The sequence below is a fragment of the Mercenaria mercenaria genome, chromosome 11, assembly GCF_021730395.1.
Source record: "Mercenaria mercenaria strain notata chromosome 11, MADL_Memer_1, whole genome shotgun sequence".
Taxonomy (NCBI): domain Eukaryota; kingdom Metazoa; phylum Mollusca; class Bivalvia; order Venerida; family Veneridae; genus Mercenaria; species Mercenaria mercenaria.
In genome coordinates this window covers 10,260,173-10,277,753 of record NC_069371.1, presented here as the reverse complement: position 1 = coordinate 10,277,753, position 17,581 = coordinate 10,260,173, and the positions used below count along the sequence as shown (strand labels likewise).

At 35.8% G+C, this 17,581-nt stretch overlaps 2 protein-coding genes across 2 annotated transcripts in view; one reads left to right on the top strand and one right to left on the bottom strand.

Annotated features, from left to right (window-relative positions):
• The window catches only part of LOC123531821 (tubulin gamma-1 chain), a 99,880-nt gene extending 98,773 nt beyond the window's left edge, over window positions 1-1,107 (bottom strand). Inside the window, exon 1 of the mRNA XM_053518527.1 lies at window positions 1,103-1,107. The gene's annotated coding sequence lies outside the window, so the exon portion shown is untranslated. The remainder of the gene's footprint in view (window positions 1-1,102) is intronic.
• Window positions 52-15,855, top strand: LOC128547012 (uncharacterized). Its single transcript, XM_053518529.1, has 5 exons — window positions 52-1,887; window positions 7,856-8,003; window positions 9,591-9,709; window positions 10,453-10,597; window positions 14,309-15,855. Exons 1-5 carry the CDS (start codon window positions 1,836-1,838, stop codon window positions 14,454-14,456), a joined length of 612 nt encoding a protein of 203 aa, XP_053374504.1. The 5' UTR covers window positions 52-1,835; the 3' UTR covers window positions 14,457-15,855.
• The last annotated feature ends 1,726 nt before the right edge of the window (window positions 15,856-17,581 follow it).

Here is a 17,581-nt window from a genome sequence, read left to right as displayed (position 1 = left end):
AAGTAAAACTTTTTAAACTGTTTAAATTTTCAGCTGCTTAGTAAATTCGCAATGGCAGATTTGTCGAATGTATTAGAGACATCTATCCTTATAGGTACTATATTAAACCAAAGAGCTGACCCGCCATTTGCTATTTTGCAAATAGTTTAAAAATTACTGAAATTACTCTTTGCAGACGATATGGTAATATTTTCAACTGATGCTTATACTTTACAAGATCATTTTAATTATATTAATGGTTACACTAAAAATTGGGGTCTAACCAAAATTTGTATATTTGAGAAAAGTAAATCCCAAGCTATGAAATAGTCATGCTTAACACAATAACAAATCTAAACAAAAAGAAAGAAATATCAAAGAAAGAAAGACAATTGTCAATTGTTTTGAGCTGCGACAATTCGGTTGAATATAAGACAATGTAGTGTCAAAGGAAACAATTTATGTTATTTACACGATAACATACCACAAGATTTGTTTAAAGATTATTTTAGGTTCGTGTCACGTTGAACAATAAATATATTAACCGCTTACAACAACTTTTTAAATAGCTTTACTTCCTTTACCGAGAGATAAAAACGATAAAAGTCCCATTGTAAGATACCATATCTCGAAACAAGTGTCAAATATGCTACATACGTATAACGTAAATGGATAAGGAAAATGTATGTCCTGCTACAACAGCGTTGAAAAACATGTTTGGTGTTTCTGGTAGGGCCTTGGTTAAAAAATGAATCCATCTTTTGTTGATGTATAAAAACAAGTTGAAAATTCATATAGCAACAGATTCAAAAATGAATAAATGTCATTTGCGCTGTGTTATGTACCAGCCAAGTCCTTTCTGATGTCCTACGCCTGACTCAATATTTCGACTGGTGTATAATACATCAGTGTATTTTATCAAAATTGAATCTGACAATTTTGACTTGTTTAACGCAATAGAGGTTCACCTATGCAACGGTTGTAGTGTTCCTGGATTGTGTAGGTACCTGCACTGAACAGTACTCCGCAAATGTCTGTAAACGTCTCCACATGAATCAATGACATGACTGAAAGGTGAAAGATGTATGACTTGCGACATTATTAAATAACTATTAAGGTTCCATTTGATTGCCAGTTAAACAAAGAAGAAGGTCAAGCTAGAAACCACGGTTGACGCGCGGATTATTACGTCAAATTGCAGCATGACGTTCGATACATTACTACTCGGATAAACGAAGTCCAGCATAACTTTAATCAAAATAGTTGAATGTAAGAATGTTAATAATTAAGGTCTTCTTGTGGTTAATCATTTTATTTACCACGGTTCGTCGTTAAGATGTTTAGATACAACTAAACAGCTAACGCCCTCGTGGTTTAATTCCTGTGCATCTGAACTCTGTAACATGATGAATCAGACGAGAAACCTCTCGAAGTCCTTGATTACATGTAAAATATTATTCTTTGAAAACTAATTTTCCCTCTTGGAATTGCTGCTGCTATATTGAAATCGCCATGTATAAACCATAACTCTACTCGCAAAAAAGTTATGTACTTAAAGTCCGCGTTTTTATGTAAATTGATGTAAAATGCCACTAAAGTAATCAAACTGACGCACAATAATGTTTCACCCGTCTATCATCAATATTTATTATAATTATTGATATTCAGTCGATACAACATCGGACCAAATTGCAAAACCGATGTCGGACCGGTAAAAATACTTTGGTTGTCACCAGAAACATATATTTTGTTTTGAAATTGCCTTTCTCGTAAAAAGCTGCTCTTAAAACCATTACATCGAGATATTCAACATTTTAAAGACCGGAATACTTCAATCTTCATTCTTGTCCGTGAAAATGAAACGCTCTTGCTTTTTTTCACTTTGTGGAATAATTTGCATGATTTTCGGTAAGTTTATTTGATATTTAATTCATTGTTTTCTGAAACGCAATGTGAGATAATAAATAAAGATTTTTTAGGAATAATTTCATAACCTTACAAAGTCAAGTTTGACAGAATTGGAACTTCACACACAAAAATAGCATGAGTTACGGTCACGGTTAATGTAAGCTCACAGAATATTAGTCTTTAGTAAGTGACTGTTCATATGAAAATTTGTGCCTTTAAATATTTACGCAATTACTGCCAGAAGACACGTAAACGGTTAAAATATAGAAGAAGAAAAAAACATGTCTGACTGTAGGAAAAATCTGCGAAAAAACATAAAATCATAATACGTATATCCTTTTTCTAAATATTTTTCAATGTTTGAAGACTACCTTCGTACGTAATAAATTTGTTTTATGACAACTAGTGTATGGATATATGAGTAATTAAATAGTAAACGAAGAATGGATTCTGTTTAAGAGTTTCGTTTGAAATGAGAGTCTGTTAAAGATTTTAATATTTTTGGCTTCAGATATCCAGATATATATTTACACTTCTTTACTAGAAACTATTTAATTTAGAAGATATCTTGCATAGCTTAAATCTTATGAACACCCCGAAAAATGAAAAAATATTATATATGAAAGTTTTTGTATTTCTTTATATGTGTAACTTGCATTTACGCTAGCTATTTTAAAATTTTCGTAAGAAACAACCGGCATGTGGAGTCGTCTGCATTTTTTTTACTTCTATGATTAAAAAGGACGAAATTTACAATCGAACATCCAGACTCGTTTTCTGGCGATAAATTCAAAATAAATCAAGACATCTCAAGAATAAAAATTATTATCAACCTTGAAGTTCTTTACAATTATGGTATTGTCTGATCCAGCGAATTAAATCGTATTACTCTAGCGGGTTTACTAATTTATATGGGATAAAACCAGTGCACAATTGGAAGACCTGCGTGAGTTTTTACATTCAAAACATTTCTTTCACGTCTTTAGTTACACTCTGCTGCCTAGAACAGTAGCACTTTTAAAGACATGCACTTTCTAACACCCTATCTCCATTAAAGCTACATTCTGCAAAGCCAGATATATATTTCCTGTACTAATTCTAATTCTACAGCTGTTTTTGTAATAATCTGCGTGTTTGTCTTTCACCTTAAACTTTGTATCGAAGAAATGTAAATAAAACAGATTTTCCGCCAAGATGAATTGGTTACCGTTCTATTAATATGTTGAGGATTTTTAGAATCATTTATCTTACATGTCTACTATTACTCCAAATATTAACGGCAGAGCTTTTAATGCTAAAATGAATGAAAGACTACCCACACGATTAATGTACTGCCGTAATGGTATTCAGTACGTTGGCCAAACTGTGCGATCTTTCAAAAGAACCACGATTCTTACAAAATGCGTGGAAATATTTTTTATATCATTACTTCCGTCAATCTGGTCATATATTTAATTATGTAAGAATTAAGCCAGTACAGCAAATCGTGTATGAAATGAATTCCACTTCTAGGTTTAAAATTAAGGCCAGCCATTTGGCGGAATTCAATTCATGACCAATATGTACCTTAAAATCGTTAAATATAAAGCTTTATGATTAAAGCGGCATGCCTCCAGATCGTTCAATAACAAAAAAATACCCTTTTTAGATATCTTAAAATAAATGCTATATTTCTTAAGAAGGCTTTAAAACTTTATTACTGACAAACTTTATGTTGCGGACACACATTAGAATTTGCTGTTTTTACTGTTTTTTACGATGAAAATGGAAAAGCGTTTGCCACCCTTTTACTCCAGGTAAACTGTCTCGATTATGAATATCTATATTTTGAAGTCATTATTCACTACTTCAGCTATAGCGCTATTGGTTACGTCGACGGGAAAATGTCTCGGTCCGGGGTTCGATTCCCGACGCGGTCATCTTTTTTTCTTGATTTGGAACTTTTAAAATATTTTAGAAACAAAAATTCATATTCTAATGTTCATAATATGACCAAACTTCAATTTGAAAGAAAGATTACTTTTTAGCCAAATCTGGAGACATGCTGCTTTAAGGCAGTTTACCTCCGGTATCCCGTAACAAACGCTTTTCAATTTTGAATGGAAAAAATAGTCAAAACAACTTATTCTTGTGTGTTTCCATAACTTATAATCATTCACATAGTAAAATCAAAGCACTGAGAGAACTGACGTGGGCAGCGGTTGACAGCTTCTGGTAATGGGCATGAACAGTTAGCTTAAGTTTAGTGATTCTCTGGCAAACAAGTTCTATTGTCTATGTGATATTGACCTTTGACCTACTGAACTCAAAATCAATAGGGGTCATTTGCTGGTCATGACAAATCTCCCGATCTCATGATGCTAGGGGCAAGCGTTCTCCCAGTTATCGTCCGGAAACTGATTTGTCTACAGACCGACCGACATCCATCATGTAGGGCCGAAACTATGGAAAAACTACCAGTAGAAGTGAGAAATTCTGATTCGGTAGACACTTTTAAGAAAAAGCTCAAAACACTGTTTTTTTAAAAGCTTTGAATCATGGTTCTGATTATTTCTCTGTTGGTGGACTGAATATGGTAGAGACGCTGAGTATACTCTACTATGTAGTGTGATCGACGTATGTTTTATACGCAATGTGTAATTTGCACTGTACAGTAATTTTGTCAAATATGTCGTATTTCATTGTTTGATACCATTATGTATATATTTTATCATAATTTTTCTTTTTTTTAATTTAATGTACAACGCCAGTGAATATACTGTGTGTAAAATTAGGCGTTTAATCAAATAAAGCAGTTTCAGTTTCAGTTTCAGTTTCATCACCAAACATTAATATTTACAATATACCCCTCCTGTATTCCTAGTCCCCCAATTCATAGACGTAATAGGCAAGAAGTCAATAGAGGATAGGAGCGAAAGACAAAGAGACACTAATGATTGGCTGCAATAGAGATCTTCTACTTGGCATGTCCAACCACCCTATGAAGTTGCAAACTTCTGGGTCAGGTGGTTCTCAAGTAAACCGTTTTCCATGTTCAGACCCCTGTGACCTTGATCTTTAATCGAGTGAATCCAAAATCAACAGGGGTCATTTACTCTGCATGTCCAATCATCCTATTAAGTTTCAATATTCTGGGTCAAGTAATTCTCAAGTTATTGATCCAGCAAGAGTTTTCTTTCCATCTTCATGCCTCTCTGACCTTTCCTTTAAGTCAAGTGACCCCAGAAACATTAAGGGTCATTGACTTTGTAATACCTGTCACCGTGTTTGAAGGTTCCGGGTCGACCTTCAAACTTCACATGCTGATAGTACTTATTGAGTACACGGCCCCTACTGACTTTGGGGTGATCGGGTCAAAGGTCAAGGCGCTGCGCGGGTATTTGTCACCATTAGTGACAGCTCTTGTTCTAACTTAGTTTGAATTGTCTCAGATATTTCACTGCAGTCTTCCGAATCCCGCTATTGTATAATTATCCGAGAAGAAATCGTACGCCAGTACGTGAATATTTGTGGACAAAAACACCGCAAATCTACCGGCGATTAAAAGGGGAACTTGTTAAAAAAATAATGTTTCTTTCGAATTAATTATACCCTTTAATGATATTTCAATCACAAACACCAGCTGGAATGTAATATTAAATAAAATTTAATTGCATACGTTCGTATTTTCGGGAAACAGGTACGAATTATTCGCCCCCTCCGTTACGGCTGCAATTATTTTCCTAACTCGTGCAAATAAAAATCTGTTACTTAAATATTATGAGAAATAAGTAAGATAACATCTCTTCTGTTGATTTCATGCAATACATCTTTCCATAAACCCATTTCTATGCTACAAAGTTCGACGGATACACGGGTGCGGGATATCCGAACTAGAACGCAGCCCGTGCTAAGTTAGATGTTTTCTGATCAAAACAAGCTCTTTGGTGCTGTTATAATAATAAGATTTCGATTAACTTTTCTAGCAGGAACTGAGTTTTAATTTAAAACGTTTACAAAAGAGGCAACTTGGTTTTAATACCGATTATAGATCTACGCGGATGGTGCTGAAGTTCACATACGATTTTTACAGGTCATTTGTAGTTTATTTTGGTCACGTGATGAAGATCATGTGATCAAAGCAAGTATGCTCATTTTCATACGCGTTGTTTTTGTTTAGATTTCGGCAAATATGTACCTAAGCAATGCATTTTTGATAAAGTTGAATCTCAGAAGTTTTCTGAAAGTTGAACAGACTTGAATTACGTAACATTTATTGAGGACATGGAACTACTTGTTCTTCGGTTTCAGATAAGCTTTTTGACCGTAATTTTTTAGTATGGTAAATCTGTGGTCAAGCTTCGCTGCCCACAAAAATAGTAATTTTCTGATATCTAAAACGTTTCTCTTTTTGTTGTTGTACGATCTGGATGTCAGTTCTATTTTAATTATCTCATAATTATACCGTCGCTTATTATGCTATAGAAATAAAGGCGGAAGGAAAGAATAAATCTATCAGCATATAAATATTGTAGGACACTTTAATTAAACAGGTAAAAAACGTGTTTTAAACCAACAGTATTACCAATAAATGATGAAACTTATTTTATGCAAAAACTAGAATATTATAAATCTTCATTTTGTTTAACGCTGACAGTTTATGTGCTTTTTATCAATTAAAAACAGAAAAGGAAGAATTATTCAACGTAAGGTTTGATAGAAGAGAATGCGGTTTTTTTTTACAGATAGATGACACGTTTTAAACAAGCATTATGAAGAAGAATGTTAATATCTAGTTACTCTGAACAAATGTTAAATAATTATAAATCCTTTTGCTTAAATATTTACTGACGTTTTCCTACCAACATAAGCATTTCATAGTAAAAACAAATTATCCATTGAGCCTTTAATTAGATATCGATTTGATTGAAAACATGGTTTATGGCCCCGCTAAATTTCGGAGATGGGCGTAAATTTTCGGAATATAACGATCAAAGCTACTTCAAATAAGGCGTATCAGAAGTCGCGTGTAGTAAAGAAAGTTCGATATGGAATTTAAAAATGAAAACTTCCAACCTCGTTTCCATTGGGCTAAAATGATAATACGGTAATATCTCTAAAACACTGACATTGCTTTGTAAAAAAATAAATATTTTTCTCCTAATTAAAACATGGGTGGATCCAGTGAAAGAAGTAGTTTTTATGCAAGATTTAAAAAATAATAAATATGTCCCTTTATTTTATCAGTTAATAAAATATGGGCAGGAGTTCGGATACATAATAATTAAATATTTAATATTAGCATCTGAACGAATGCCCATATTTCATTTAACTGATAAAGTTATTGGAACATATTTATCATTTCGATTCTTATCACGTAAATTCTACTCATTTTACAGCACTACATTCATTCGGCTGGCCAAATGCTATTACAAAACCCTCTCCAAGACTAGAAGGCGTTGCATAAAACGGAATTTTCCGATATTTAGTAAATTTTAGTTAAAGTATTAAGTAGTTACTGCTGTGAAAATGTTATTTTCAATAACATCTTAGGTCGGATATAGAAATCAGAAGTAAATACTTCCTTCAAAGTTTATCTATGCAGTTTCTAAAAATAATAGTAATGTTACAATCGTAGGGCCGAATGGAACAGCTATATTTCATCGTAGATTCATGTATAGGCAATTTCGCCATATGTTTATAAAGCAATTGCTGTGGATCGTGTTAGAATGTTGCTCAGACCCCGTTTCTTTAGAACTGATGAGCCTGTACTTCAAAAAGAAAGTTTGTAACTTTCTTGGAGTTACAATCGTAGACAGCAACTTTGTGTAGAACATCTTTATGACTTTTCTACTGGAGACAGTATTTCTCAACATTCACGATTTTTTTTCTACTTTACATATCGTTCTGACCCCTCGACTATGCATTTAAGAAAATATACCTTGGCAAATGTAACACACTCTACAAGACAACTTATATTGTTGAACAGGTAACGTGCAACCATTCGATTTTCGAGATGAAATAGCACAAGGGACATGTACTGCACTTCTGACTGGAACTGATTATGCATTAGCTGTACAGAGAACTTGTACTTCCACAACTAAAGAATCCTGTTCTAAAGTCTGCAATGAAATAGGGTAAGCAAACAGGCGCATGCGCATTGGTTTAACTCTTCCATCGAAGACTAGAAGCTGCATATATATATATGAGTACTGGTTCGTATCCAGGAATCAGTGTATTAGTGTATTTAACAATCGTTCTTTGCAGTAAGTATGGAATATACAGTATCAAGTTTATACAAGATGAAAAATGCTGATATTGTTTCATATCTTGCCGACGAATCGTGTTCTACAGTTTTAAATTAAACATTTCTTACTTGACATGGAAGCCAACCAAGAGGGTCATTTGTTTTATATAGACTTATATAGGAATATCGAAGATATATGGCATGCAATATTCACTACGATGGACCTATCTTGCATACCTCCAGACGGGGATTTCCGGTATATTTATCGGTGCTGGAAAAATCCACCTGGGTGTAAGATAACTCTCTCGCTGTAAATGACGTATTAAATGACGTATTACAAAGTACATATATGTACAAGATTTATGTAGTAATTTACATTTTATTTCATAAAACGGAATAAAAATTCAGTACTTTGGCAGTTCCTCTTTGTTCCTGATACTATATTTCTCGTCTAAAAAACAAAACAAAACAAAACCAAAAAAAAAAAAAAAAAAAGATAAAACAGCGTTATTTTATTAACAGGTCATAATGTTGCGTTGCAACTGATAAAACAAAACCGGAACTAAATAGAGGATATTACATGAGGCCCGTTTCATATTGAATTTATTAAACGAGTTGAATAAAATAATAAAATGCGAGGCTCTGCCGAGCATTTTATCAATTTTATTCAACGAGTTTAATAAATTCAATGTGGAAAGTCACAAATGTAATATTCTTTTATCACATGTTAGCCTTTCCTGTCGAAACATTAAAAATTCTGCTTTCTTTTACTATATAAACAAGTCAATTTGACCAACGTTTCCTTTACTATAAACGACGTCGACGTCAAAGCTTTATTACACTAGTGTATTATCGTTTTTATTTAATGGCTTTATTACACTTCCGCGACGTCAAACATGTGATAAACATTGTTATTCGTCATGACGTTTTCTCTGTTTATGGACGTTGGTTTCCCGCGCTTTTCTTTTTAAATACTCTACTATAAGAAACATTTCTAAAAAGAAAGCCTTTCAGTTGATTTTATTATTATTTTTTCTTGAATATGGTATGCAAGAAAAAAATTCTATGACTGAAAAATTGTTGAAAAAGACGTTAACCGAACACGCACACACACACACGCACGCACGCATACACACACGCCCAGCCCCCCCCCCCCCCCCCCCCCCCCCCCCCACACACACACACACGCACACTGGCTGTAGCTGCAAATGGGAATATCCGGCTCTCGGGTAACTGTTTACCGCGGTAACTCGACAGAGCCATGTTACCGCCTAAACAGTTATCCTCGAGGCCGGGAATTCCCATCTGCACATACAACCAGAAAAGACTCTTATAGTATCAAACATATATAACAAAACATAACGATCAGCGAGACCAGTAGGACATCAGGTACCGGAGGGCCCCTTTTTTCTTTTTTCTTTCTATTTTCTTATAAGTGATGTTGTCCATTTATTACACTTTATATCATATATCACAGGAAAGTTTGCTACAATTCTCTGCACATATATTCCGTTTCTCCACTAAAGTCTTTCAAATACGACAGTTGCTCGAATACAGGATGTGGACCAAACTTCTGCTGTTGTTCAGGCAAAACTCGTAAGTACGAAATTTAATCATTTTGGAGCCCTTTCCTTTGTGTGTGCGTGCGTTCGTTCCATGCGTGCGTTCGCGCTGTGTGCGTTTTATTCATTTATCGTCGTCACTAGCAGCCCATATCGATACGTAACTTCTCCAGAAAACTATAAATAATCTTTGGTTTGAAGATAGTGATAAGATAACCCAGTTCAAGAAGTATTCATGGCTCCCCAACGTACCAGGTGTTAAGCACCTTTACTGCTGGGGACTCTTATCCCAATTTTAGTAATTCAAGATAGAGGAGTGGGGGCTCAAAATCACGATCTCTTGATCTGGTCAGTACTAACAATTGGTCATATTGTCCGCTCCTCGGCTTTTCCGTGGTTATAAACGCACAACCGAGCAAAGCCGTGAGCTATAGAGCACAGTCATTTCCTGTACAATTTATATACTGTTGTAATCAGCATAGATGTTTAGAAAGTTTGCACTGACGTAATTAGCATTGACGATTAGACAGTTTGATCTATTGTTATTAACAGGATTCTAAAGACGATTGTAAGTGTAATAGCATGGGTATTTAGAAAGATTGTACCACTGAACTGATGTAATTAGTTGGAGTGTTAAGGGAAAGTTTGTACTGATATGATTAGCTGAGGTATTTAGGAAGTTTAAAGACGGAACTATGATATTAATCATACTTGATTTTAGAATGAAGATCTATATTTTACATAAAATATACAAGTTTATTGATTATTGTATTTCAGCCCCATCATCACATGAGTATAAAGCCAAAATTGCGCAGGCTACTTGCACAGGTATCCTGTACGGTACAGCAAACTACGTGTCTGCAGTGACCAGACAATGTACGAGCACAGCTGAAACATGTGAGACCGTCTGTACTGATCTAGGGTAAATCTAGTTTGTTACCGCTAACTGTAAATCATTTACCATACACAACCCTTGGTCAGAGCCTCACACAAATTCGGCTGAATATAACATCGATATATATTATATATAACTATGAGGACTAAGGTCACGGGGTGTTCTGTCGCGAAAATTTAACGGTTCTGAGTAATATCCCTGTGACATTGTGCTAGAACGTCTGACAGTGTTGCTTTATCCCTGGAAGTTTAATTGCTATACAGATCCCGGTTGTTTCTCTACGGTGTAAAAGGTTCATGTCCAGTTCTTCAAAACTCTAACAAACTTTTAAACTATACGCCGGTTAAATCGATTTAAAATATTGATTCGAGACACTACTATAACGTTTTGCTTTCACTGTAAAGAATTTTTAATGTTCAAAGTACTTAACTCATACACTTGTTTTACTAAGTCTTCTAAAATGTCGAAATATTACCCTAAAAGTAAATCAACAGTTACCTTAATCATCTGTTAAGAGTTCCAAATAACTGGGCCCTGTACTATATAGAAGTTTTATGGCTGGAAGTTCTATGATTATCTCAAAGTTGAGATCCCGGGATATTCCTATTAATGTGTTTTAAAGATAACAGTTGTGTGCCTGTGTCAATGCTCAGCCAGTTTTTCCAGGTCGGTCATGTAACGTGTAGACTATATGGCTATAGTCCAAGTGACTGTGTCAATGCTCGGGCAGTTCCTGGGTTGATCATGTAACGTGTAGAATTTCGTTACATGTCTCGTGCCGGTGTCAATGATTGTTAACGTCTTGGGTTGAGCATGTAATGCGTAGAAATGCATGGCTATAGGTCATGTGCCTGTGTCAATGGTCGGCGAGATCTCGGTTTGGCCATGTAACGTGTACAATTTTATAGCTACAAGTCATGTGCCTGTGTCAGTGTTTGCCCAGTTCTCACCTTGGTCATGAAACGTATAAAATTTCATGGCTATGGGTCACGTTCCTGTGTCAGCGAATTTCCAGGCTTGTCATGTAACGTGAAGTATTTTGTTGATGTAAGTCATGTGCCTGTATTAATGCTCATGTATCGTTTAGTATTTTGCGGCCATATGTCTTGTGCCTTTGTCATTGCTGGGCGACTTCTCGGGTTAGTCATGTAAGGTGTAAAATGTCATGTCTATAGGTCATGTGCCTATTTCAATGCTCAGCGAGTTTCCGTGTTAGTTAAGTATATAACTTATAGAACTGCATGGCTTTAGGTCACGTGCCTGTGTCAATGCTGTGCGAATTCTCGGGTTGCTCAAATAACGGGTACAATTTCATGGCTAATTGTTACGTGCCTGTGTCAATGCTGTGCGAATTCTCGGGTTGCTCAAATAACGGGTACAGTTTCATGGCTAATTGTTACGTGCCTGTGTCAGTGCTCAGCGAGATCTCGGGATGGTCATGTAAGGTGTAGAATTTCATGGCTTTAGGTCACGTGTCTGTGTCAATGCTCGGCGAGTTCCCGGTTTGGTCATGTAACGTATAAAGTTTTGTGGTTATACGTTGCGTGCCTGAGTCAATGCTGGGCGAAATCTCGGTTTGGTCTAGTAACGGATAGAAAAATGTGAATATAGGTCAGGTGCCTGTGTCAGTGCTCTGTGAGACCTCGGATTGGTCACGTAACGTATAGAATTTTGTGACTATAGGTCGCGCACCTGTGTCAATGCCGGGCGAGTTCCCGGGTTGTTCATTGAACGTGTAAAATTGCATGGCTATGGGTTTCTTACCCGTGTAAATGCTCAGCGAATTTCCGGCTTTGTCATGTAACGTGTAGAATTTGTGGCTATAAGTCATGTGCCTGTGACAATGCTCAGCCAGTTTTTAGGTTGTTCAAGTAACATGTAAAATTTCAAGGCTATGGGGCACGTGCCTGTATCAATGCTCAGCGAAGTTCCAGGTTTTCATGTAACGTGTAGAGTTTTGTGGCTATCGGAGTCAGGACATAGGTTTGTGTCGATGTTCGACGAGTTCTCGGGTTGGTCATGTAACAATCTGACTAAAGTACATCTCCTATACTACGCTACGCATAGGATCTGAAAACGACCTATTCATTGCCTCGTTCTGACGGCTCTTCCGCTAGCCAATCAGAGCCTGGCTTACAACATCTTGCAAATCTACATGTAGCATTGACTTTTTATATTAACAATTCTTATGTCGTAATGTATCAGATAGCCGGTTAGCTCAGTCGGTAGGCCACTTGCTTTGTAAGCGAGGGGTCCCGGGTTCGAGTCCTGGAATAACCGCATATTTTTCTTATCCTTTGACAATCGAACAAGTCGTCTGATTGGATAACATAAAAATAGCAATAATGGAAATCCAAAATATACAGAAGACGAATGTGAATGGGTCGTTCTCAGATCTTCGTTTAGAAGATCAAGTACTTTAGTCAGATTGGGTCATGTAATGTTTGAAATTCTATAACCATTGGTCTCGTATGCTTGGCGAGTTCTTGAGATAGTCATGTAAGGAGTAAAATATCATGGCTATAGGTCATGTGCCTATGTCATTGCTCAGAGAGTTACGGTGTTGGTCAAGTAACGTGTAGAATTTCATGGATATAGGTCATGTGTTGTGTCAATGCTCGGCCAGTCTCCGGCTGGGTCATGTCACGTGTAGTATTTCATAGCTGTGGGTTACGTGCTTGTGACAATACTCGGCGAGTCCCTGGATTGGTCATGTAACGTGTATAATTTCATAGCTATAGGACATGTGCCGGTTGTAATGCTGGGCGAATTCTCGGGTTGGTCATGTAACGGGTAGAACTTCATGGCTTTAGGTCATTTGCCTCTGTCAATGTTTGTCAAGTCCACTGTTTGGTTATATAACTTATAAAATTGCATGGCTTTAAGTCACTTGCCTGTGTCAATGCTGTGCGAATTCTCGGTTTGCTAAAATAACAGATACAGTTTCATGGCTAATTGTTACGTGTCTGTGTCAATGCTCAGCGAGATCTGGGGATGGTCATATAAGGTGTAGAATTTTATGGTGATAGGTCACGTGCCTGGTGAGATCTTGGGTTGGTCATGTAACGTGTAGATATTTATGGCTATAGGTCATGTCCTTGTACCAATGCTCGATAGGGTCGCGGGCTGGTTATGTAACTGGAATTATATGGCTATAGGTCATGTGCTTGTGCCAATGCTCGGCGAGTCCCTAGGTTGGTCATGTAACGTTTAGAATTTTGTTGATATAGGTCACGTGCCTGTTTCTATGCTCGGGGAGTTCTCGAGTTGGTCATGTGGCGTGTAGAATTTTGTTGCTATAGGACATGTGCCTGTGCCAATGCTCAGCGAGTTGTCGGGTTGGTCTTGCGACGAGTAGAATTTCCTGGTTATTTATCAAGAGCCTGTGTCAGTGCTCGGCGAGTTCCGTAGTTGGTCGTGCAACGTTTAATATATTGTGACTATAGGTGACGTTTGGCTATTTCACGGGTTGGTCATGGTTCACGTGCCTATATCAATGCTCAGCGAATTCCCAACTTTGTCATCTTATATGTAGAATGTTGTGGCTGTCATGTGCCTGCGTCTATGCTTGGCGAGATCTCGGGTTAGTCATGTGGCGTGTAAAATGTCATAGCTATAGGTCACGTGTCTGTGTCAATGCTCGGCTAGTTGTTATGTTGCAAAATATATCATTTGATGTTGTTACTCGACATCAAGTTTGAAACAGAAATGTTTAATGCATATTGTTTGCTTTCACAGGAAGACATGTTTCAACTCTCTCCATCTGTATGACAGAAAGCCCAAAGAGGTGTTTGAGACAGGCAGTGTGAGCCTGAAGACATATAAATACAACAGTTGTACTGTGGTGGGATGTGGACCAAACTTCTGCTGTTGTTCCGGAAACTAAAACACTTTTGTCCTACATCAAATGTTTATAAAAACATTTATACACACTAGAAAAACTTGTAATCAGTCAGTTTTATTTCTTAAATTGTTATTCGTTATCATTTTTGTCTGTTGTGCTTTAGGATGAATACTTGCTTGCTAAACATTACTTTTTCGAGTTATTGCTCGTTGTGTTAAAACTGTAAAATTTCTCCATAAAATCACTTTCTTATTGTTCAATAGTCCAGCTACTAAAATATTAGTTATGATCATGTAAGTATTGCACACTTCATCTTATCATTACTGGAACAGTAGAAAAACATTCTGAAATGTATAATACCGGTATGCGAGTTACAACCATTTCATATGAAATATGTTTGAAATATCAGTTGATGTACTGAAAAACCTATTTGTTTACACGAGACTTTTCTGCCAACACCGAATCTTTGGTGCTGAAAGAATTGATTCATTATTATTAAATGATTATTTAATTTTTAATTAATTTCCAACTGGTTAGTAAATTTGCAATAGCAGATTAACAATCATTTTCTTTTCTGGGATAAGTCGCCATGATGCAAACGAATCCCAGAAGTGTGCAATGTATAATCAATTTGCTTTATCATAAATTCATTTGCAATGTTGTTGTTTTTTTCTGACTGAGTTTCAAAGTCTGTAATTCTGTAAATACCACGTATACGCAAGAACTTTTCAGGAGATAATATTACCATATGTGTGTCACAAAGTGTAATGATTTTTCGTTGATCTTCTGAAATAATTTGAAACGAAAAAAAAAAAAAATCTCTCTCGGAATGTTCTTCTTTTGTATTTGCGACAGTCACGCATGTTAACATTCTTAAACATTATAACTGCTCAAATTTGTTCTGAATGTCTGTTTATGAATAACTTATTTTCCTCTCTGTTATAATTTTAGAACCGTAAGTACTTAACCTTAGATAGTTGCTTTTTTTTATTCTATTTTTTTTTCGCACCTAATAACCTACACTGTGTTTGTGAATTAAGTGCAAAACATTTCTGTTACATCATTTTGATTCTGAAAGGTATACTATATAAATTATAAATCAAAATCAATGCAGGCCTAGTATTACTCTTTCACGGCGCATGTATGGCACTAAATAAATAGTCCACGTGACGTCATATTTCTGTCTTTTGACGAAAATGCGCATGGATTTTTACATGGTAGAATTTGAAATATGCATGGATTTTTCATATTAGAATAAAAACTCTAACATGAATTCTTATTTAAATATGAAAAACCCATGCTCATTTCCGTTCAGACACGGGCTTTTGTAGTCATGTCGGCATATTATTTGGCGCCATACATGCGCTAGATCATTTGATATATAGGTAAGACGGTATTAAAAATATTTCTTCTTTGAGTCATATTAAAGTGTCAGAGTCTACAGTGTTTTATTTTACTTTTCCATTCTTTCACTTGTTGCCACTTGTTGCCACTTGTTGCCAAACCATGTTTCTTGTATAAAATAATCCAAATGCTATTGAAAACACAGAAAAAAAAACAATATGCCGACCATAATGCAAGAGCACCGGCTAACTATGAATGATATCACTATTGTAAACAATGTATTCTTCCGCAAACTTTCCCAGCATCCTCAGCTGTCACTAAGCAACAACCTTAAACTACATATTACCAACTTCCATATATCTGACCCCTTCTAAAATACTCTATAAGGATATGATTACTGATCAAATTGAAAAATCCTTTTTTTACCCCCGAAAAAAATTGAACTATATAGTGTCAGGGACTACATTCGAGCGGACCACGGAGGAATACCGGCGCATTACTACTGTAATACCTATAAAAAATTATTAACCAAGGTTGCCTAAATATGCCCATTTTTAGATATTATAATGTATAATGAATAACTGTAAGAAATTTCTGCCTTATCTGCTTAATGGAGACTTCACAAATGACATTTCTGTACGGCTACCCAAACCGGTTTCAATCGTCATCATTTCGGCTATTTATTTCACAACACATTATGCACAGAATGTTAGCAATATTTCAAGAAACGCTACAAAATCTAAAATAAAACTGATCTTGAGGGATGCGGAATAGTTGAATAAGTACCATAAACAGTGATTTTTTTTACTCTTTTCCAGAACTGCCAATATTAGGTCAGTTACACCTAAAAAATTCATGAAAAAAAAATACAAAAAAGTCACTTCTTTCAAAATTGTCATCATTTTTCCCATTCTGAGTAACAAATGTCAGTAGTATAGGCGCCGGTTTGGGGGCAAACAAACGGGCGCCATCTTGGATGACCTAGTTACTATAAATAGTAACTCATTTGCATATAAGTATTCATAATAAGTGCGCATGTGCGGCGGCCATTTTGAATTCTAAGTTTAAAATGAAGTATTTATGAAAATGCTTAGGAATGTCTTGTATACTTATCTAGGGCGTGTTCGCGCACATTGAGGGTCAGCCCTACAGGTCACAATAGCCTAAATAGTTTTCCCTATATATTCTATATAAAACTGACCTTTTTCAAAGAGCTACCAAGGAGTACAAGTTTTACTACGGGGAGATCTTCCCCTTTTTGTTCTTGTTTCATTGCTTCCCTTTCTCGTTTCTTTTTTAATTCAGCCATTTCTTTTTCGATCTGCACCGCTTCCTACAAAGTAACGGCCCCTCTCTGACGTTTTGTGTCAGAATGAGAATATAGTATATCACACAATTTTCAGAATCTCAGCTAACTCCTGATTGGTTTATAATATGCACGTGGTCACGTGTCTATTCTCTATATAATGAGTCTTCTGAAAATCCTAAGTCTTTTTATGCCTTTTCAATTAGTAGGCAAACGAATCTGATTTATAAATTGTATATGGTCACGTGTTTATTCAGTTGACGTCCAGAAACAAAGTGAAGATTTAATGTAATAGACTTGTTCTTACGCAGTTTCAATATCAATACATGTACATGCTTTCGATAGTTCAGCCTATTCAAGTCATGAAAATAAAAGTTAAATGTTTTACGCCTAACTATTCTTACGCGCTTTCAATATTAATCAATATTAATATGAGCTTCTGAATGGTTAATATTTTCAAAATAATAGAATTGAAATAATGTGTAGAATTGAAACAACGCATTAACTAGAGCTTCCC

What these genes read in the sequence shown, in the direction of transcription:
- LOC128547012 (XM_053518529.1), top strand. Translation starts at nt 1,836, where the DNA reads ATGAAACGCTCTTGCTTTTTTTCACTTTGTGGAATAATTTGCATGATT. An exon ending in AAAGTCTGCAATGAAATAGG is followed by an intron (nt 8,004 to 9,590) that starts GTAAGCAAACAG and finishes CATATATCACAG; the next exon opens with GAAAGTTTGCTACAATTCTC. An exon ending in CTGTTGTTCAGGCAAAACTC is followed by an intron (nt 9,710 to 10,452) that starts GTAAGTACGAAA and finishes ATTGTATTTCAG; the next exon opens with CCCCATCATCACATGAGTAT.